This window comes from Ranitomeya variabilis, chromosome 6 (genome assembly GCF_051348905.1).
Source record: "Ranitomeya variabilis isolate aRanVar5 chromosome 6, aRanVar5.hap1, whole genome shotgun sequence".
NCBI classification, from domain to species: Eukaryota; Metazoa; Chordata; class Amphibia; order Anura; family Dendrobatidae; genus Ranitomeya; species Ranitomeya variabilis.
The window spans coordinates 26998439-27022069 of NC_135237.1; the positions used below are offsets into that span (position 1 = coordinate 26998439).

The 23631-nt window shown below is 41.2% G+C and overlaps 1 protein-coding gene across 10 annotated transcripts in view; it reads right to left on the reverse strand.

Annotated features, from left to right (window-relative positions):
* Positions 1–8184: 8184 nt before the first annotated feature.
* Positions 8185–23631, reverse strand: part of PHF14 (PHD finger protein 14) — a 233952-nt gene continuing 218505 nt past the window's right edge. For all 10 annotated transcript variants that reach the window (XR_013216731.1, XR_013216730.1, XR_013216729.1 and 7 more), the window contains one exon: positions 8185–9495. Coding sequence is in view for 7 of the 10 variants with exons in the window: in XM_077268104.1 (XP_077124219.1) it covers positions 9436–9495 (60 nt within the window). In the remaining 3 variants the exon portion in view is untranslated. The remainder of the gene's footprint in view (positions 9496–23631) is intronic.

The window sequence follows — 23631 nt, forward strand, 5'->3', positions numbered from 1 at the left end:
ACTATGGATCCTTGACTGTACGAGCCATGAGACTATGGGTTATTAACTGTACGAGCAGTGAGACTATGGATCCTTGACTGTACGAGCCGTGAGACTATGGGTTATTAACAGTACGAGCAGTGAGACTATGGATCCTTGACTGTATGAGCCATGAGACTATGGGTTATTAACTGTACGAGCCGTGAGACTATGGATCGTTGACTGTACGAGCCGTGAGACTATGGGTTATTAACAGTACGAGCAGTGAGACTATGGATCCTTGACTGTATGAGCCGTGAGACTATGGATCCTTGACTGTACGAGTCGTGAGACTATGGATCCTTGACTGTACGAGCCATGAGACTATGGGTTATTAACTGTACGAGCAGTGAGACTATGGATCCTTGACTGTACGAGCCGTGAGACTATGGGTTAACAACAGTACGAGCAGTGAGACTATGGATCCTTGACTGTATGAGCCATGAGACTATGGGTTATTAACTGTACGAGCCGTGAGACTATGGATCGTTGACTGTACGAGCCGTGAGACTATGGGTTATTAACAGTACGAGCAGTGAGACTATGGATTCTTGACTGTATGAGCTGTGAGACTATGGATCCTTGACTGTACGAGTCGTGAGACTATGGATCCTTGACTGTACGAGCCATGAGACTATGGGTTATTAACTGAATGAGCAGTGAGACTGGATCCTTGACTGTACGAGCCGTGAGACTATGGATCCTTGACTGTACGAGCAGTGAGACTATGGATCCTTGACTGTACGAGCCATGAGACTATGGGTTATTAACTGAACGAGCAGTGAGACTGGATCCTTGACTGTACGAGCTGTGAGACTATGGATCCTTGACTGTACGAGCCGTGAGACTATGGGTTATTAACAGTACGAGCAGTGAGACTATGGATCCTTGACTGTATGAGCCGTGAGACTATGGATCCTTGACTGTACGAGTCGTGAGACTATGGATCCTTGACTGTACGAGCCATGAGACTATGGGTTATTAACTGTACGAGCAGTGAGACTATGGATCCTTGACTGTACGAGCCATGAGACTATGGGTTATTAACTGAACGAGCAGTGAGACTGGATCCTTGACTGTACGAGCCGTGAGACTATGGATCCTTGACTGTACGAGCCGTGAGACTATGGATCCTTGACTGTACGAGCCATGAGACTATGGGTTATTAACTGTACGAGCAGTGAGACTATGGATCCTTGACTGTACGAGCCGTGAGACTATGGGTTATTAACAGTACGAGCAGTGAGACTATGGATCCTTGACTGTATGAGCCATGAGACTATGGGTTATTAACTGTACGAGCCGTGAGACTATGGATCGTTGACTGTACGAGCCGTGAGACTATGGGTTATTAACAGTACGAGCAGTGAGACTATGGATCCTTGACTGTATGAGCCGTGAGACTATGGATCCTTGACTGTACGAGTCGTGAGACTATGGATCCTTGACTGTACGAGCCATGAGACTATGGGTTATTAACTGTACGAGCAGTGAGACTATGGATCCTTGACTGTACGAGCCGTGAGACTATGGGTTAACAACAGTACGAGCAGTGAGACTATGGATCCTTGACTGTATGAGCCATGAGACTATGGGTTATTAACTGTACGAGCCGTGAGACTATGGATCGTTGACTGTACGAGCCGTGAGACTATGGGTTATTAACAGTACGAGCAGTGAGACTATGGATTCTTGACTGTATGAGCTGTGAGACTATGGATCCTTAACTGTACGAGTCGTGAGACTATGGATCCTTGACTGTACGAGCCATGAGACTATGGGTTATTAACTGAATGAGCAGTGAGACTGGATCCTTGACTGTACGAGCCGTGAGACTATGGATCCTTGACTGTACGAGCAGTGAGACTATGGATCCTTGACTGTACGAGCCGTGAGACTATGGGTTATTAACTGAACGAGCAGTGAGACTGGATCCTTGACTGTACGAGCTGTGAGACTATGGATCCTTGACTGTACGAGCCGTGAGACTATGGGTTATTAACAGTACGAGCAGTGAGACTATGGATCCTTGACTGTATGAGCCGTGAGACTATGGATCGTTGACTGTACGAGTCGTGAGACTATGGATCCTTGACTGTACGAGCCATGAGACTATGGGTTATTAACTGTACGAGCAGTGAGACTATGGGTTATTAACTGTACGAGCAGTGAGACTATGGATCCTTGACTGTACGAGCCGTGAGACTATGGGTTATTAACTGTACGAGCAGTGAGACTATGGATCCTTGACTGTACGAGCCGAGAGACTATGGATCCTTGACTGTACGAGCCGTGAGACTATGGGTTATTAACTGTACGAGCAGTGAGACTATGGATCCTTGACTGTACGAGCTGTGAGACTATGGATCACTGACTGTACGAGCCGTGAGACTATGGATCATTGACTGTACAAGCCGTGAGACTATGGATCCTTTACTGTACGAGCCGTGAGACTATGGACCCTTGACTGTATGAGCCGTGAGACTATGGATCCTTGACTGTATGAGCCGTGAGACTATGGACCCTTGACTGTATGAGCCGTGAGACTATGGATCCTTGACTGTATGAGCCGTGAGACTATGGATCCTTTACTGTACGAGCCGTGAGACTATGGACCCTTGACTGTATGAGCCGTGAGACTATGGATCCTTGACTGTACGAGCCGTTAGACTATGGGTTATTAACTGTACGAGCAGTGAGACTATGGATCCTTGACTGTACGAGCCGTGAGACTATGGATCATTGACTGTACGAGCCGTGAGACTATGGATCCTTGACTGTACGAGCCGTGAGACTATGGATCCTTGACTGTACGAGCCGTGAGACTATGGATCCTTGACTGTATGAGCCGTGAGACTATGGATCCTTGACTGTACGAGCCGTGAGACTATGGGTTCTTAACTGTACGAGCAGTGAGACTATGGATCCTTGACTGTAAAACATATTTGGATTGGTAAAGAATAATAAAAAAAAATAAAAATAAACCCCTACTCTGGAACCCTCTACCACAACACATCAGACTCTCGCCCACCATCGAAACCTTCAAAAAGAATCTGAAGACCCACCTCTTCCGACAAGCCTACAACCTGCAGTAACCACCGATCGACCAAATCGCTGCATGACCAGCTCTACCCTCACCTACTGTATCCTCACCCATCCCTTGTAGATTGTGAGCATTCGCGGGCAGGGTCCTCTCTCCTACTGTACCAGTTATGACTTGTATTGTTCAAGATTATTGTACTTGTTTTTATTATGTATACCCCTCCTCACTTGTAAAGCGCCATGGAATAAATGGCGCTATAACAATAAATAATAATAATAATAATAATAACTTGAACCAGGAGGCGGAAGTGCAAGTGGAGGAGGAGGTAGAGGTGTATGTGGCAGTGTAGGTGGGAAAGGCAAGGGAGGAGTAATCCAACACTGCTTTTTCAAAGTTTATTTATTTTTATTTTTTTCAGTGTTACAAAACTAAAACTAGCAATCTAGAACCAGCAGGCATAGGTCAAAATGGAGGAAGAGGTGGATATGACGGTATAAGTAGAAGAGGCAAGGGCGGAGAAATCCAACACTGTTTTTTTTTCTTCTTTTTTTTTTTCAGTGTTTAATTTTTATTTTATGAAACTGACTTAACATAAAATGAACCCCTAAATAAACTAAAGGAGCTACAACCTAGGGGCAGAGGTCTCCAATGGAAAGGTTTCACCTTTCATGGCCATGTGTCCAACCATCAGTAGTTTCTCTACCAGTGTCTGCTTGTATTCACGCATTTTGCAATCCCGCTCCAATGACATAATGATTGCATGTTGTCCTTGTAGCAGGGGTCCAGCAGGGTGGCTGCACAGTAATCAGAATTGCTAACAATACGGGCAACTCGGCGGTTGTGGCGCAGGCACAGCAGCATGTATTGGCTCATATGTGCCAGGCTGCCCAAAGGCAACCCACAAGCTGTTCTCAGTGGGATGTGCATCTTCTGGGAACTCTGTATCCCAACCAAGCTCCAGTGATGCCCATGAGCTGTTCTGAGTGCCACCCTGCTGTGAACACGGTTGTTCCTCCTCCCAAACTATCCCGACGATACAGTTGGGTACCTGGCCACTGCTGGGGCAGTAACGCACTCTCCAAGCCATGTGTCGATGACAGGTATGATAACTATGTGAATTGGCCCTGCTCCTCTTCTTCCTGTGTCACCACCTCACCTTGAATTGTTTTTTCCATCAGGCACATAAGTGGTATAGCAACACTCATGATGGTGTAATCAGCAATGCTCATACTAGTGAAGTATTCAAAGCAGCACAACACGACACACGTCCCGCATGAAGGCCCTCTCATTGGTGGTGAAGTGGTGTGTTCTGCAGAGTGACTGATTAAGGGAGGAGCAGTAGGTTCTTCTTCAAACCCCGACATCATATCCATTCCCAGCAAATATACCAGTCTTAATTACCTGTCCACAAAAAAGATTAGTTTTTCACTTCCCAGCCATATGTAATTTCCTCAATTCTCTATGTTAACATGTAGTTCTACTTCAAGGAGGCTCTCCGATTACAAGCTCTGTCTCTTTGAAAGATTATGTGTGAGAGAAGGGGGGTAAGTGTCCCCTCCCTGGGGATGTGTTATGAATTTTAGGCTACTTTCAGACATAGCGCATTTTTGAGCGCTATTTTGCGGGCGCTTTTCAAAAATGCGCAATGTCATTTTCGTCTGCCGGCAAAGTGAATGAGAAATTCACTTTGCCGTTCAGACACACCGCAAAAAAACGCGGCGCTTTTGTCTGCAAACACGCCGGCGTAAAAAGAATTGACATGTCAATTCTTTACGCAGCGGCGTGTCTGCGTATCCCCCTAGGGCCCCATATTAACGTGCACACACAGCGCCTTTGTCCTGGGTGTCGGCGTCTTTGTATGGAGGGGTTGACACCCAGGACCGGACGTGACGTCGGACAGGAAGAGGGAAGCCCCCGCCCCCCAGTGAAGCAGCATGGAGTGTGTGTGTGTGTGTGGCGACGCTGCAGCGATAGCGACAACGATGCCGATCGCTGCAGCGTCGCTGTTTGATCGCTGGAGAGCTGTCACACAGACCGCTCTCCAGCGACCAAGGATGCCGAGGCCCCCGGGTAACCAGAGTAAACATCGGGTTACTAAGCGCAGGGCCGCGCTTAGTAACCCGATGTTTACCCTGGTTACCAGCGTAAAAGCAAAAAAAACAAACAGTACATGCTCACCTGCGCGTCCCCCAGCGTCTGCTTCCTGACACTGACTGAGCTCCGGCCTTAACAGCACAGCGGTGACGTCACCGCTCTGCTTTCACTTTCACTTTAGGGCCGGCGCTCAGTCACTTTGATACGTGGCACTTTGATACGTGGCACTGAAATATGTGGCACTGAAATATGTGGCACGTGGCACTTTGATACGTGGCACGTGTCACTTAAATACGTGGCACTTTGATACGTGGCACTTTGATACGTGGCACGTGGCACTTTGATACGTGGCACTGAAATATGTGGCACGTGGCACTTTGATACGTGGCACGTGGCACTTTGATACGTGGCACTGAAATACGTGATACGTGGCACTTAAATACGTGGCACGTGGCACTTAAATACGTGGCACGTGGCACTGAAATACGTGGCACTGAAATACGTGGCACTGAAATACGTGGCACGTGGCACTGAAATACGTGGCACTGAAATACGTGGCACTTAAATACGTGGCACTTAAATACGTGGCACTTAGGCTATGTTCACATTTGCGTTGTGCGCCGCATGCGTCCTTTTTTTGATTGATTTTGGACGCAGCAAAAATGCAACTTGCTGCGTCCTCTGCGGCCGGATGCGTGCGCTGCAGTGACGCATGCGGCCGGCGCAAAACGCAAGTGCGACGCATGTCCATGCGCCCCCATGTTAAATATAGGGGCGCATGACGCATGCGGCGCCCGACGCTGCGGCGCAGACCGCAAATGTGAACGTAGACTTAAATAGCTAGATAGAGCTGGATCCGCGGGCTGTGATCTGGCCTACGCTCAGCACTCTGCGGAGCGCTGTCATTCAAAACACGTCCACTCATTTTGGTGTTTAGTCCCAAAATGGAGGATGGAAGAAGAAAAGGGTTGGACAAGGAAATGACATCATTTCTTTTTTTTTTCCCCCACTGCAGTTAAAGCTTTATTTGTGTCAAACACAGACAATCTGCAGAGAAAACTGCATAAAAAACCGCACTAAAAACCGCATCAAAAACGCACCAAAAACGCACCTGCGTTTTCTGCCAAGAGCTGCGGTTTTTGTCCTGAAAAAAAAGGATTGAAATCAGGATCGTGTGAACATACCCTTACCGTACAGGGTTACGAGGGGGGGCGTCTGACTGACGCCTGCCCTAGTAACCTGGGGTTAGTGACAGTGGGGTTAGTAAACCCCAGCTGATGTCTGTTCCGCTTGCTGAGGCGTCTTTGGCTCAAGGCCATTGCAGCTGGCAGAATCGACATGATGTTAACTCCAGTGTGTATTGTATTCCGAGTCATAAAGACAGGAAATGACCTCAATGACTCTTTTTTTTTTTCCCCTTTTTTTTTTTTTCAAACAAACTTTATTTTCAGTACACAATGCTGAAAAAAACGCAGCTGCAAAAAACGCAGCAAAAAACGCTGTGTGTGAAAGCAGCTGCGTTTTTTGCCTGCGTAAAAAAACGCAGGTAAAGCAGCAGCAAAATACGCGCGCGTAAAAATACGCAGCAAATATGCTGTGTGTGAAAGTAGCCTTAATGCTTTCTATGACAGGTGCAGAGTACACACAGAGGCTTTTGGGTGCACTACTCCCACAGACAGGGTTGCAGAGTACACACAGTGGCTTTTGGGTGCACTACTCCCACAGACGGGGTTGCAGAGTACACACAGCGGCTTTTGGGTGCACTACTCCCACAGACGGGGTTGCAGAGTACACACAGCGGCTTTTGGGTGCACTACTCCCACAGACGGGGTTTCAGAGTACACACAGCGGCTTTTGGGTGCACTACTCCCACAGACGGGGTTGCAGAGTACACACAGTGGCTTTTGGGTGCACTACTCCCACAGACGGGGTTGCAGAGTACACACAGCGGCTTTTGGGTGCACTACTCCCACAGACGGGGTTTCAGAGTACACACAGCGGCTTTTGGGTGCACTACTCCCACAGACGGGGTTGCAGAGTACACACAGCGGCTTTTGGGTGTACTACTCCCACAGACGGGGTTGCACAGTACACACAGCAGCTTTTTAGCAAAGTTCACCCACTGAGACATATGCAGAGTGCACATGGTGGCTTTTTTGCAGAGTGTGCAACCTAACACTGTCCTTCACTTCAGCTCCGTTTTCTCCTTACACTAATCAGAGCAGAATGGTGGCGGCACTCATGAACCCGCATTTATATAGGCTGGGTCACGTGCTGCGCCGGCCAATCACAGCCATGAGAATACTTGGCATGGCTGTGATGGCTCTGGAAGTGTCCACAGCCTAAAAGTTTGTTGGTTGGCTGTGTTGCAGCCTTTCAAACAAACTTTATTAGGCATCCAAACCCGAACAGAAAACCGGACATTGTGTTAAAAGTCTGTGTTTAATTCCAGACACTAGGTATAAAAACTAATATATTTATAGATACACATACACTTTACAGTTCGGGTTCGTGCATCCCGAGCTACAACACAATAGAATTTAACGTATTAACTTCTATGGGTTTAACAAGTAAAAATAATGCCCTAAAATATACTTACCTCCAGCCTAGCAGAGGAGGAAACAAAGCATGAGAAATCAGAAATCATTTTATTAATAGTAAAAAAAGCACAAAAAAATAAATAAAAATAAAATAAGAAAAATCATTGTTTGCTTTGCAGCACCAATGCCTAAACATATTTCCCAAGGCCAAAAGGTTTCCATTCAATCAGTTGATATTTTGTGTTCCAATAGACTGATACTTGACTTGAGTAATTATATATTGAATTTTTTTTTTCAAGATGCGGACATGTATCCTGTTTTTCCAGGAGATAACATATTTATATACATTGCACTATTTTTATCAAGTCCTGGAATTGCTGTATACCTTACGGGAATCGACCGAATCAATACCTCTACATGTCGTGTGTATCAAATCGCAAAATTAATTATCAACCCTATTTATTTAAAAAATGCAAAGCAAAGAAAACTGATGAAAAATATTGTTTACTGTACTTTTACTGATCTTGGCATAAAAAAGGTTGAAGATGTACAATAACTAATATAACAAAGCACAAGTTTTTCATAAAAAAAAGAAAAAATATCATTAGCGGACACAAAAATATGCAGCATGCAGAAGACACACATTGTCATATTACAGTACAGAATATAAAGTTGAAAAACACTGAACATGAGCAGAATTACTGAGAATTGTGAGATTCCAATCCTTCTAGAACACCTAATATTCATCTATTACAATATACATTTACAGTCTAAAGCAAACATTTGTAAAAGTTGGAATAAAAAAAAAAAAAAAAAAAAATCCCCCCCCAAAACTTTTTGTACATTTTATGCAGAAGTAAAAATTAATTTGCAAAGTCAATTGAGGCAGACAAGCAACGGCACGTGACCAACTGAGATGGACTTACTGTAGCCCACAATATACGCCCTGAAATGTTTAAGCCAAGTTCCCACAGAGGAGTTTTTGAGGGTCTCTATTAAGCCTGAAAATATAGAAAATAATATTTCCTGTTCACATTTTAGAACAGTTTTTGGTTTTGACTAAATAAAAACAAAAATAAACCCTAAAAAAAATAAAATAAAACTTTTCCTAAATTACCTAACTTGTATCCTAACTTTTTTTCTAGAAAATTAGGAACTGCGCTGACCTAACTTTATAATTTTTTTTTTTTTTTTTAGATTGGACAACTGGCTCCTTTTCCCAAATCAAAGAGGTATTACTCATCTCAGCAAAAATGTATCACCTTGTATCTTTTTTTTTTTAGTATTGTAGTGGTATGGCCAAAGGCTTCATTCACGTGGCAGAGTGAAGAGCGCAGATTTCACCTGTCCTGCAGAAGGAATTATCATCCCATGGAGTGCACCAGAATATTTTAGACACATTTTTACAATTTGACAGAAACATGCAGCCTTTTTCCTATTCAGGACACAGAGTTACAGCATGGCCCCAGAGTGACTGTATCGTTCCTCCGTAGACCTCAGGAGCACTACGGAGCCAAAATAAAAGCCCGAGTAGCTCATGAAAGGTTCCACATTCCAAAATTTAGTTCTGTAGCCAAGAGCAAGAAAAAACACTTTCAGAGACTGATTTTTCAGCAAATTGAGAATTACATTTTTTCAGTTATTTTTCTTTTTATACAAAATGATTATTTAGAATGCAACATCCATCTTTCTTTCTGACACATTTTTCACAAAATTGTCAATATTCCTTTTTTTCCCCTTTCAAAACATTTCTGAGATTTGCTCTTGAGAGTCTGTGTCCAGGTTCTCGCTTTCATCTTCCTACAAGAAAAATATAAAAACGCGTTAAGAAAACTTCAAAATAATTAGATTTCCGAGAATTATTATAAACATTTACAGAGTGTGAATATTAAATAGAAAAAACAAATCTGTTCTCTTCAAAAAGTTTCTGGAAATATCCATCACTTACCAATAGAGTAGTCAATAAAGCCCTGAGAAGGCGGCTTCCTGGTTACCCCGACTACTAAGTGGTTAATCTGCCTAATTCTACATCTTTAGATTATAAACCACCCTATTAAAATAGATCTATGTTATAATGGGTCGCCCCAGTCGGCCTCCATGGACCACAAAGGAACTAGGCCTCCACTAGCATCCCTGGTCTTGTATCTGAGGGGGGCATGTGTGTCTGTCTCTGTTTCTCTCCGCAGGGGGCCTCCCTGATACACAACATTGCAGACTGTCCAGAAAAAAGACTTCAGGGACCTTCTTTGAATTTGATGCACCAGATGTTTTACATCAAGGGGCTAATCCCCCCCCCCAAAAAAAAAAAAAAAAAGAAAGAAAAAGCAAGATACATGTTTGGGATCCGGTTGTTGGTGCTGTTTCTTGGAAGGGCTAGGATCTCCTACTGAGGATAGATCCTGGTGCCACTACTTGGACATTTAGAGACTCGGGATCATCTGCCACATACTACTGCCACCGTCTTTGGTTACCTTGCTGGATATTGGGAACTATTCTATGGACCAGAACTTTATCTGTCCTTTGCGTTGGATTACCCAGTGACATCCTCTGGATTTGTTCCTTTTGTTGTGGCTGCACTGCAGACTCTAAAGAGTCATATATATATAGTCAGTGAAATATTCTCCCAGCCAAAATTAATTATTTTTTTTTTTTTTTTAGACTGTTCACAGGTCTGTTGTCCCTGATTTGGTCACACACCCCGTCACAATACTCACTTGTACAAAGGGGTGGTATTATAGTAGTTATATTCCAGCATATCAGAGCAGTATTATAGTAGTTATATTCTTGTACATAGGGGCAGTATTATAGTAGTTATATTCTTGTACATAGGGGCAGTATTATAGTAGTTATATTCTTGTACATAGGAGCAGTATTATAGCAGTTATATTCTTGTACATAGGGGCAGTATTATAGTAGTTATATTCTTGTACATAGGGGCAGTATTATAGTAGTTATATTCTTGTACATAGGGGCAGTATTATAGTAGTTATATTCTTGTACATAGGGGCAGTATTATAGTAGTTATATTCTTGTACATAGGAGCGGTATTATAGTAGTTATATTCTTGTACATAGGGGCAGTATTATAGTAGTTATATTCTTGTACATAGGGGCAGTATTATAGTAGTTATATTCTTGTATATAGGAGCAGTATTATAGTAGTTATATTCTTGTACATAGGGGCAGTATTATAGTAGTTATATTCTTGTACATAGGGGGCAGTATTATAGCAGTTATATTCTTGTACATAGGGGGCAGAATTATAGTAGTTATATTCTTGTACATATACGAGCAGTATTATAGTAGTTATAGTCTTGTACATAGTAGGCAGTATTATAGTAGTTATATTCTTGTACATAGGGGCAGTATTATAGTAGTTGTATTCTTGTACATAGGAGCAGCCTTATAGTACTTATATTCTTGTACATAGGTGCAGTATTATAGTAGTTATATTCTTGTACATAGGGGACAGTATTATAGTAGTTATATTCTTGTACATAGGGGGCAGTATTATAGTAGTTATATTCTTGTACATAGGGAGCAATATTATAGTAGTTATATTCTTGTACATAGGAGCAGTATTATAGTAGTTATATTCTTCTACATAGGGGCAGTATTATAGTAGTTATATTCTTGTACATAGGAACAGTATTATAGTAGTTATATTCTTGTACATAGGAGCAGTATTATCGTAGTTATATTCTTGAACATAGGGGCAGCATTATAGTAGTTACATTCTTGTACATAGGAGCAGTATTATAGTAGTTATATTCTTGTACATAGAGGCAGTATTATAGTAGTTATATTCTTGTACATAGGGGGCAGTATTATCATAGTTATATTCTTGTATATAGGGGCAGTATTATAGTAGTTATATTCTTGTACATAGGAGCAGTATTATAGTAGTTATATTCCTGTACATAGGGGCAGTATTATCGTAGTTATATTCTTGTACATAGGGGCAGTATTATAGTAGTTATATTCTAGTATACAGGGGGCAGTATTATAGTAGTTATATTCTTGAACATATGGGCAGTATGATAATTGTAAAGATCCTATAAAATCTGTGTTGTATACTGAGAGATGATGAGTGGGACATTCAGATTAGAAAATAAGTTATTAATATTCCAAATAACATGGGACTAGACATGCTCCATACATGTGATATGAATACTAATATGTGATTCTCCTCCTCCACATGGATCAGTCATCTGACATCTCCACTCTCCTGATTTGTGTTTGCATCTTCCATTCCCAGGAGCGTAAATCTTCAGACAGAAGTGGAGCCGTCATTTTACTTCTGTAACGAGATCCTCTTTACTTTATCATTTTTTACGACAGTAAATTTCCATCCGCAGACGCTTCATATACGCCACAATCATAATTTTGTCCCACTGTGCATATTTTCTCAATTTGTCAATTTTCCAATTACTTGTAAAGCCATACGTCATTCCAAAATTGGTAAATAGACCATACAAAGAAGACTCGAATCTCTCGAGGATTAAACAAGAAAGACATCAACAGGTGATGCCACATTGTGTGAGGTTCGACGAGAGAACAACTTAGATCACTCAAATCCACACGTGTATCACAGCCCATTTCATAGTATTCCCCAATATTGACTTTGCATTATGGGCAAATCTCTCGGTGATCTGGGATATACAGTCATGAGAAAAACTAAGTACACCCTTTTGGAATTCCATGGTTTTACACATAAGGCCATAAAAAAAAATCTGGTCCTTAGAAAGTATTACAAAGTAGGTTAATCGAACCTCAGATAAAGAACTACACGTAACCAACGACAGTGTCATAATTTACCACAAACTAGGCCAAAATGTAGAAAGTATGTAAACAAGTCCATTCTCACGGCTTCAATAGGAATTAAAAGGTTAAGTAGCCACCAGTTACTGCTTACTAAATGCACTTGATGGTTTATCAGCATGTGTGACCGCCTCTACAAAAGCAGAAGTTTGGGTAGTTTACTGATCTGGATCAAGTCAAGGAGGAAAGACATCAGCAATGATCTTAGAAAAGCATTTGTTGATGCTCTTCAATCTGGGAAGGGCTTTAAGTCAATTTCCATCATTTCATAGTGAGAAAGATTATTCACCAGTGAAAATCATTCAAGACAGTTGACATTCTTCCAAGTAGTGGACACCCCTGCAAATTTTACCACAAGGTTAGAGCGTGCAATATTCTGAGAAGGTACAAAAAACCCAAAAACCTAAAGAACTACAGCTCAGACTCTAAAGGCCTCAGCATGTTAAAAGTTTAAGTTAATGTCATTGTAATTAGAAAAAGTCTGAACAAGTATGGCTTATGTGAAAGTGCTTCCAAGAGAAAGCATCTGAACCAACGAGTCTTCTATAACATCACTTTTAGGATAGACAAGACTGAAGTGGAGATGTCTGGTCATAATGACCTTTGTCACGTTTGGTGAAAACCAAACATAGCATATCAGAACAAACACGTCATACCAACTGTCAAGCATGGTGGTGGAGGGGGAGGATTTGGTTGTGTTTTGCAGCCACAAGACCTTAGCATCTTGCAGTCATTGAGTTGAACCTGATTTTCCTCTGTATACCAAAGTATTCTAGAGTCAAATGTGAGGTCATCTGTCTAAAAGCTAAAGCTTGGCTGAAACTGGGACATGTGACAGGACTAGTTTTTGGTAAAATAAGTGACAGTGTAATTTATGTGATGTTGTCCATATGAGGTTGTATTTACATAATTTTAAGAGCTTCCAAGGACCAGATTTTTTTTATTTTATGTCCCAATACGTAAAACCACAGTATTCAGAGGGTGTACTTTGTTTTTCTTATGATTGTATGTGGTTTTCTAGGACAGTCCAAATAAAATGAATGTATTTCTACATCACAATGCTTAAAATAAATAACAACACAAATTAAACTCCGCTTAATTATCATCTTAAACAATAGACACTTGGTCATCAAGTGAACCCACCCAAGAAATTGAAGAACCCTGATCTAAAAATGTTGCCCCTACATGGAACAGTTTTTTTGGGAAAAAGGAACATTTTCATGGAATTTTGACACTTCAAACAGAATGAGATGCTATATATTTAGTCTAATGAGTAATTGGGTGTCTGCGATTAGTTCTGACAGATGACAAGTCCAAGAGAAGAGATCGGTAATGTTCAAATATCTTGTTTCTTCGACAAATACACATCTTTTCCTAGACTAGAGAAGAGCGAAGATTTTGGTCCAGCACAGTCAATAGAACATAGCTTCCGGATGGAAGTCCTAAACTACCTATTTGTCGACATCCCCGGCAATACTTATAGTTAGTAGGATCGGAGTGCCGACATCGCACAGGGCCTATGAATCAAGAGACGTGGTCATGAAGACCTACCACTTCATTCACGCGAAGGACACAAGAAACAAGTTTTTGGAATTGGTAGGGGTTTCAGTGGTCAGATCTCCACTGATAAGTGATAAATGATATTTGTGGGACTACAAAGACACTTGTTCACTGGATGAGAAAGTTTGGGGCTTTTTTATATAGAGTTTTTTTTCTACTACTGCCAGAATTGTTATTTTAGAAATGTTTACGTCTTCTAAGTAGTGATGAGTGAATGTGCTCGGATAGGGCGCTTTCCAAGCGTGGTCGTGTGCTAACAGACTGACTTCAGCGAACTCGAAAAATATGCTGGAGTCCCCGAGCCTGCATGTCTCGCGGCTGTTCAAACAGCCTAACAAACAGGAGATCCCTAAATGTGTTGCGCTTGTCGAACAGCTACGAGACACGCAGCTGCAGAGACTCTAACATTTTTCGAGCATGCCGAAGACACTCGGTTATCACATCTTATTCTAGCACATTCGCTCATCACTACTTCTAAATAATAACTGGAAGCAAAATTTTAAAAAATAAAAACGAGCCAAAAAACATGAGTAGGAAGCCTTTAAGTAATACAAGGAAGTTTGTTAATGTCAGTGGTCAACTCACGGAGTGCTGCAGACGTTAATATCAGTCTGACTGATCAATAAATCACTTTGCATACAAGGATGCGCCGCTGACATGTCCCTTTTTACTCGCCGCTAATTTAAGGAAGATTTATAGGAGCACTTCGTAGACAATTAGAAAGAAAACTTTTATGAATGACGACTAAGAAGCTAAAAGATGGAGCTGCCAACTTCAACAAGGTTTTCTTTTTCGGAGTATAAAAGCTCTCGTGTACAGCGCATGGACTGTTGGGGAGAAAACGAGGCCGTGATGCCTACCGCAAACAATAAGAATGACCGTACAAAAGACGGTGGTCAACAACTCAGGACAGTCAGGGGGAAACAAGGCCGAAATCCAAATGGTGGAGTTGGTTTTATCTTGAAATTGTATTTCCAAAAGTAAAACATACTTGGCAAAAACATGTCTACTGTTTTGTGCATACAGCGCATATGTAGATTGAGGTCTATACGATCTATGGCGTAACATGCGTCCCAAATATGACTACATAAGATTTGATTGACGTCTGTGACCACAGAAGAAGCAGATATGAATAAGAGATGCTCACTACACGGTAGATTTTTTTAATGAAAGTTTGGAAAGTTTTTACGACTTTTAATCCAGATACAATGATGCACATAGCCTTATCATCGGGAGCTTCATCTGGTCTTGTACTGGAATTACTGATAATGAAGGAGAATTTACCAGAAGAAAGAAAAGTAAATGAATGACTACATGGCTGCTATGAGGGTTGGTGCATTGATGGGACTAAGACCTGCCTTGTCCCCATCCTCTTGGATACTAGGAAATGAGCAGAAATGAAGGACGCCAGAATAGAACAGCTTTTCTTTATCACAAACAAGATGATGGAAAACCTACAATATGAGAAACAAACACAATCCCTACTTATATACTGGTTGGAAAAGCATCACTTAATTTTGATTGTGCAAAGTGGCCTCTACCCTTCTGCAAAAAAAAAGAGTCCAACACCACCCTTTGGTGTAAAAAACAACAACAAAAAAACATCTAGTATACGACCATAAAGAGAGGACAAATAGAAAGTGTAGGAGGGAGACGCAGCTGCAGTTTCTTACTCAGTGAAAAACATAAGCAGAAAGGGTAAGAAGTATGAAGTAGGAGGTTGCTATATTTACTGAGCCAATAAGTCATCTCTTCCTTTGTGGTTCTTGCTTACCCTCATGCTTTTCATCAAATAAGAACCTGCAGCTGCATCTCCCTCCTCTCCTTCCTATTTGTCCTTTGATTATGGATGTATACTAGATGTTTTCTTTAAATATCAGAGTCTCTTATTAAAGCTGTAATGTGTGAACTTTTCTATGTTTTATGACCCGAAAAGTTAGTACATTACAGCTGGAAGACAACACTCAGACATTAAAAAAAATCTATGTATCTAGTGTACAACCATAAACATAAGACAAATAGGAAGGGGAAGTGGGAGATGCAGCTGCAGCTTATTAATCAGTGAAAATCATAAAGAGGAATAGTTATAGATAAGAAGAAAGAAAGATAACTTATTGGCTCAGAAAATATAGCAACCTTTTAAAATTAAAGCTGGAAGAACACAGACAAAGTATCTAGTATACAAACAAACAGAGGAAAAATAGGAAGGGGAGGAGGGAGATGCAGCTGCAGTCTCTTAGTGAAAAGCACAAGGGAGGAGGTAACTAATTAGATCAGAGAATATTGAAAAGATCTCACTTTTTTTGTCAGTGTTCTTACAGCTATAATGTAAGATCTTTGTAATATTCTCTGATCCAATTAGTTTACTCCTCCCTTGTGCTTTTCACTAAGAAACTGCAGCCACATCTCCCTCCTATTCTTCCTCTTTTTATTGTTGTTCACTAGATACATTTTTTGTCAGTGTTCTTACAGCTGTAATGTATCTAGTGTACAACCATGAACATGAGACAAATTGGAAGGGGAAGTGGGAGATGCAGCTGCAGTTTATTACTCAGTGAAAAGCATAAGAGGAAAAAGTAAGAGAAGCACAAAGGAAGAGATAACTTATTGGATCACAAAACATAGCAAAGTTTTTACATTAAAGCTGGAAGAACATGGACTTAAAAAATCTAGTGTATAACCATGAAAAGAGGAAAAATAGGAAGGGGAAGAGGGAGCTGCAGCTGCAGTTACCTAGTGAAAAGCACAAAGGAGAAGGTAACTAATTGGACCAGAGAATATAAAAAGGTCTTAAGGCCCCGTCTCACATAGCGAGATCGCTAGCGAGATCGCTGCTGAGTCACAAGTTTTGTGACGCAACAGCGACCTCCATAGCGATCTCGCTATGTGCGACACGTACCAGCGATCAGGCCCCTGCTGCGAGATCGCTGGTCGTGTCGGAATGGCCTGGACCTTTTTTTGGTCGTTGAGGCCCCGCTGACATCGCTGAATCGGTGTGTGTGACACCGATCCAGCGATGTCTTCACTGGTAACCAGGGTAAACATCGGGTTACTAAGCGCAGGGCCGCGCTTAGTAACCCGATGTTTACCCTGGTTACCAAAAAAAACAAACAGTACATACTCGCCTTTCGGTGTCCCTTGCCGTCTGCTTCCTGCTCTCACTGACTCCCGGCCGTACAGTGAGAAGTGAGAGCGCAGCAGTGACGTCACCGCTGCGCTCTGCTCTCACTGTACGGCCGGATCTCAGTCAGAGCAGGAAGCAGACGGCAAGGGACCTGGACACCGAAAGGCGAGTATGTAGTGTTTGTTTTTTTTGGTAACCAGGGTAAACATCGGGTTACTAAGCGCGGCCCTGCGCTTAGTAACCCGATGTTTACCCTGGTTACCCGGGTGCTGCAGGGGGACTTCGGCATCGTTGAAGACAGTTTCAACGATGCCGAAGTCGTTCCCCTGATCGTTGGTCGCTGGGGAGAGCGGTCTGTGTGACAGCTCCCCAGCGACCACACAGCGATTTACCAACGATCACGGCCAGGTCATATCGCTGGTCGTGATCGTTGGTAAATCGCTTAGTGAGACGGGGCCTTTTCACTACAGCTGTAACAACACTGACAAAATATGTATTTAGTATACAACCATGAACATTAGACAAAAAGGAAGGGGAGGAGGGCGATGCAGCTGCAGTTACTTAGTGAAAAGCACAAAGGAGGAGGTAACTAATTGGATCAGAGAATATAAAAGTTCTTACACTACAGCTGAAAGAACACGGACAAAAAATGTATTTAGTATACAACCATGAATATTAGACAAAAAGGAAGGGGAGGAGGGAGATGCAGCTGCAGTTACTTAGTGAAAAACACAAAGGAGGAGGTAACTAATTGGATATGAGAATATATATGTTCTTACAATGCAGCAGTAAGAACACTAACAAAAAAAATGTTTTTAGTATAAAACTATGAACATTAGACAAATAGGAAGGGGAGGAGGGAGATGCAGCTGCATTTTCTTACATAGTGAAAAGCATATGGTTACTCAGAGAATTTTAGATTTAAGAATCGGTCTACTTTACCCATGATCCCATTAAGAGTGGGGCCAGATGGTGATATTGGCTGTGATAAGTGGTTATAGATCACATTCTACTTGCTATATTTGCAACATTCCAACAAAAGTTAAATTGACCGACGAGTTTGCGATGAGCAAGTTGCGAGAAATCCAAGCCTGAAATGCAAAATGCGGCTCGCAACATGACCACATTTGCTTTCATTGTGCTGCTATGCGCCGTTTGCCTTGTAGCCGCAGCCTGACACATATGAAGACCATGGAAGTCACTGCCCTTCACCTAGGAAAAAACACCTTCTATAAAGCAAAACTGGACTATACTGAAGTTGTAGAAAACCCCGCAGCGTATAAAAGCGTTAGATTACGCCACGTGATGCTGATTTTCAGCAGGTCCACAGCTGCGCTCGGCAATACTTAAAAGGCAGAACGATGCGGTCTCTCCAGTGGTGACTATTAATAGGCAGATATTCATTCCTCATGATAAATGGCATATACTGTCACTGGAGGAACACAGCAATAAGACAGCTGTTTGTTTCCCTAGGAAAATAGACCTAGCGACATGGATCATTTTCATAGCGGCAGCCGCGACAAGTTTGACATTTGCTTCGTGACGAATTCTGAAGCAGTCATCAAGAAAGTGTCCCCACTGGGACCACCCGGTACACATCAGCCTAGATTGCTTTCATTTATCCTGCTTAAATACACATATATATATAAAAAAAACTGCACTTAAATAAAATGATACACAAATTCAACATATACGTGTAAAATAAATTTTTCGGTTTCAGTACCGAGAAAAAAAACAAAATTTAGCGTTTTACAAAATATGAATGCAGTGCTTGGTCGCCCCTGTAGGTGGCAGTAGAGGACCAGTGTATTTTTTTCCCATTATTTATATATAGCAACGCTTTAATAAGAAAGCCGTTAGTTACTCTGAGCAGTGCTGTGTGACACTCAGGATTTCTATTAAGTGTGATTTTTGTTATCAGCTGCATTCCATTTCCCAACATTGGGACTGCTGGTATAGGAAGAGAAAAAAGCCTTCAAAAATCATCACTTGCTTCCATGATAATACTTCTTAATGCATTGCCGTCCATTTCACCTTCCCCATCGGCTGGGGACACATTTTTTGAGAACTTTGAACAATGGGATTTTAGTGCCTTTATTTTTCCCCATTAACAGTTCCATTAAAAAAAATAAACAAATAAAAATAATAATAATAATAATAATAACAAAAAAAAGAGTATAAAAATAAAACCTAAACAAAAAAAAAAGTCTTATATGCTATATTATATTTAAAAAACACATTTAAAAAAATAAAATGTATACATCTCATTGGCTGGGACATGATAGAAAACAAAGCCATCCGCTGAAGTAGAGCTTCATTAAAAACTACAATGAAAAAACAAAAAAACATAAAAAAGTAAAACTTTAAATGAAGAACAAATCAGTTTTATGTAATACACAAATTCATTCAATCCCATAGAATTGAACAACAATTACCGTAAATAATTTCCTTCTACAAAAAAAATAAAGAAAAATCTGTCCTTATACAGTAATTGAATGCTGAATTTTTTAAATTAGAAATGATAAAAATTAAGAAAACCTAACGAACATTTTTTTTTTACTTTAATTAACATTTAGAAAATGTAAAACTGAAAACTACTAAAAGTTTTTATTAAAATTCTAATTCTTATAAATTAAACTTAGAAGAAAAAAAACAACAGAACATGAACTATTTATGAGAAACAAAAGTAACAATTTGTTGAATGAAGTCACAAATTTTTGTGAAAGTCGCGTCTTTTTCATAATAGTAGGAATTAGTTACATTATCGTTTATAAAGAAAAAAAAAAAAGTTTAAGGCAAACTGGGCAATTTCATTGCTCCTGATTAAAATTAATTAAAATTTTAATGTTCTATGGTTTCCCCATAATTCTTTAAATGGAGCATTTACTTTATAGTTTTCAGCATTCGGTTCATTAAATAAAGTTCAAAATGTGTGTTACTCGCTACATTAGGCCCCCGCAGCCCCGCACTGTCTTGTTTCTTCCTTCACTTTTCCATTGCAGCGAATAAAGCAATTATCTGTTTGGAATTCGTATATTTGGGATTCTTACTTCTAATACAAAAGACAATTAATATACCGCTGCCCTACATCTCCCCAATCCAATCGTCTCGTGACACATCTGAAGATGACCTTACAGGAAACACCTAATTAAACCTTCCGCAAATACGGAGAATAGGACTCCAGGAACGTCAATCGTGATTAATTAGCGTTTGTAATTACAATAGTAACAGGACAAGGAACATAAAAAACACAAAGAAAGGAAAAAAGTATACAACACTGTGAAAACAACAAGAGTGACACTGCTAATCTGAAGATTATCCTGAAGTGAAGTAGGAGCAGTATTATAGTAGTTATATCCTTGCATTCACTGTGAATATTCACTTCTCTTATAGCGCGCAGTGTCAGCAGCTGCCAGGCTATCACGGGTGCGCGCTACCTAAGAGTTATGAATATTCACCTCTCTCCACTCCCATAGGCGTGAAGTGGAGTGAATATTCATTACCTTAATGAGAGGGGACATGTGATCGCCTGGCTGCTGCTGGCACCGGAACATGATGCAGCGAGGGCGCGCAGGGAAGGTAAGGCTGGAGTCACACTCAGCGTAAGACAATACGGAGAAATGTTCCCAAAATAGTGATCCGTAGGCAGGGTGTGTCAGCGTATTTTGCGCATGGCATCCTCCGTATGTAATCCGTATGGCATCCGTACTGCGATATTTTCTCGCAGGCTTGCAAAACCGACATCTAATGGATTTATGGGCTCAAATGTTCGGGAAAACATATATACAGTGTGTATATATATATATATATATATATATATATATATATATATATATATATATATATGTCATTGAGACACATATATATATATATATATATATATATTCTGTATTTATATTTACTTCAGCGCGATGTATGTGAAAAGCCGGTAATTCAATTGCCGGCTTTTCATTTCTCCTTCACAAACCCGACAGGATATGAGACATGGTTTACATACAGTAAACCATCTCATATCCCTTTTTTTTGCATATTCCACACTACTAATGTTAGTAGTGTGTATGTGCAAAATTTGGGCGCTGTAGCTTGTAAAATAAAGGGTTAAATCGCGGAAAAAATTGGCGTGGGCTCCCGCGTAATTTTCTCCGCCAGAGTGGTAAAGCCAGTGACTGAGGGCAGATATTAATAGCCAGGAGAGGGTCCATGGTTATTGGCCCCCCCGTGGCTAAAAACATCTGCCCCCAGCCACCCCAGAAAAGGCACATCTGGAAGATGCGCCTATTCTGGCACTTGGCCACTCTCTTCCCACTCCCGTGTAGCGGTGGGATATGGGGTAATGAAGGGTTAATGCCACCTTGCTATTGTAAGGTGACATTAAGCCAGATTAATAATGGAGAGGCGTCATTTATGTCACCTATCCATTATTAATCCAATTGTCTGAAAGGGTTAAAAACACACACACACACACACACACACACACATTATTAAAAATTATTTTAATGAAATAAACACACAGGTTGTTTTAGTATTTTATTGCTCTCTCAATCCATCTGAAGACCCTCGCTTGGCAAAATAATAAACCCACAATATACATACCCTCTGATGACCTGTCATGTCCCACGAGGTAATCCATCTGAAGGGGTTAAATCATTTTACAGGCAGGAGCTGTGCTAAAGCACTCGCTCGTGCCTGTAATCCCCCGGGTGCTGAAAGGAAAGCTGGGTGATCTGTACTTACATTGAGTTGCGGTAAGGTGCCCTCTGGTGGATGAACTCATATGAACTCGAGCGTGGGAACTTTTCCAAGGCTCCAGTTCATGAGAACATCCACCAGAGGGCGCCTCACCGCAACTCAATGTAAGTAAAGATCACTCAGCTTTCCTTTCAGCACCCGGGGATTACAGACACGAGCGAGTGCTTTAGCACTGCTCCTGGCTGTAAAATGATTTAACCCCTTCAGATGGATTACCTTGTGGGACGTGACAGGTCATCAGAGGGTATGTATATTGTGGGTTTATTATTTTGCCAAGTGAGGGTCTTCAGATGGATTGAGAGAGCAATAAAATACTAAAACAACCTGTGTGTTTATTTCATTAAAATAATTTTTAATAATGTGTGTTTTTTAACCCTTTCAGACAATTGGATTAATAATTGATAGGTGACATAATTGACGCCTCTCCATTATTAATCTGGCTTAATGTCACCTTACAATAGCAAGGTGGCATTAACCCTTCATTACCCCGCTACACGGGAGTGGGAAGAGAGTGGCCAAGTGCCAGAATAGCGCATCTTCCAGATGTGCCTTTTCTGGGGTGGCTGGGGGCAGATGTTTTTAGCCACGGGGGGGCCAATAACCATGGACCCTCTCTAGGCTATTAATATCTGCCCTCAGTCACTGGCTTTACCACTCTGGCTGAGAAAATTGCGCGGGAGCCCACGCCAATTTTTTCTGCGATTTAACCCTTTATTTTAGCAGCTACAGCGCCCAAATTTTGCACATACACACTACTAACATTAGTAGTGTGGAATATGCAAAAAAAAATGGGGATATGAGATGGTTTACTGTATGTAATCATGTGTCATATCATGTCGGGTTTAGGCAGGAGAAATGAAAAGCCGGCAATTGAATTACCGGCTTTTCACTAACACCGCTGCGTATTTCTCGCAAGTCACACTGCTGGTCCGTGTGTAATCCGTATTTTTCTCGCCCCCATAGACTTTAATTGGCGTATTATTTGCGCAACACGCTGACAAACGCAGCATGCTGCGATTTTCTATGGCCGTAGAAAGCCGTATAATACTGATCCGTAATATACGGCTGATAGGACCAGACCCATTGAGAATAATTGTGCCGTTTGTTTGGCGAGTTTTACGGACGTATTTTCTGCGCTCTTACGTCCGTAATACTCGCTAGTGTGACGCCGGCCTAAGTAGGATGTGTTTTTTTAAATGGGGGTCATGCATACAAGGAGAGTGATGAGGAGCCATGCAGACAAGGATAGGGAAGAGGGGACAATGTATACAAGGACAGAGGATGAGGGGACAATGCATATCTGGCTTATACTCGAGTCAATACATTTCCCAGTTTTTCTTAGGTGCCTCGGCTAAAACACGGGTTGGCTTATACTCGAGTATATACGGTAGTTATAGTCTTGTACATAGGGGCAGTATTATAGTAGTTATATTCTTGTACATAGGAGCAGTAATTATAGTAGTTATATTCTTGTACATAGGGGCAGTATTATAGTAGTTATACTCTTGTACATAGGAGCAGTATTATAGTAGTTATATTCTTGTACATAGGGGCAGTATTATAGTAGTTATATTCTTGTACATAGGAGCAGTATTATAGTAGTTATATTCTTGTATATAGGAGCAGTATTATAGTAGTTATATTCTTGTACATAGGAGCAGTATTATAGTAGTTATATTCTTG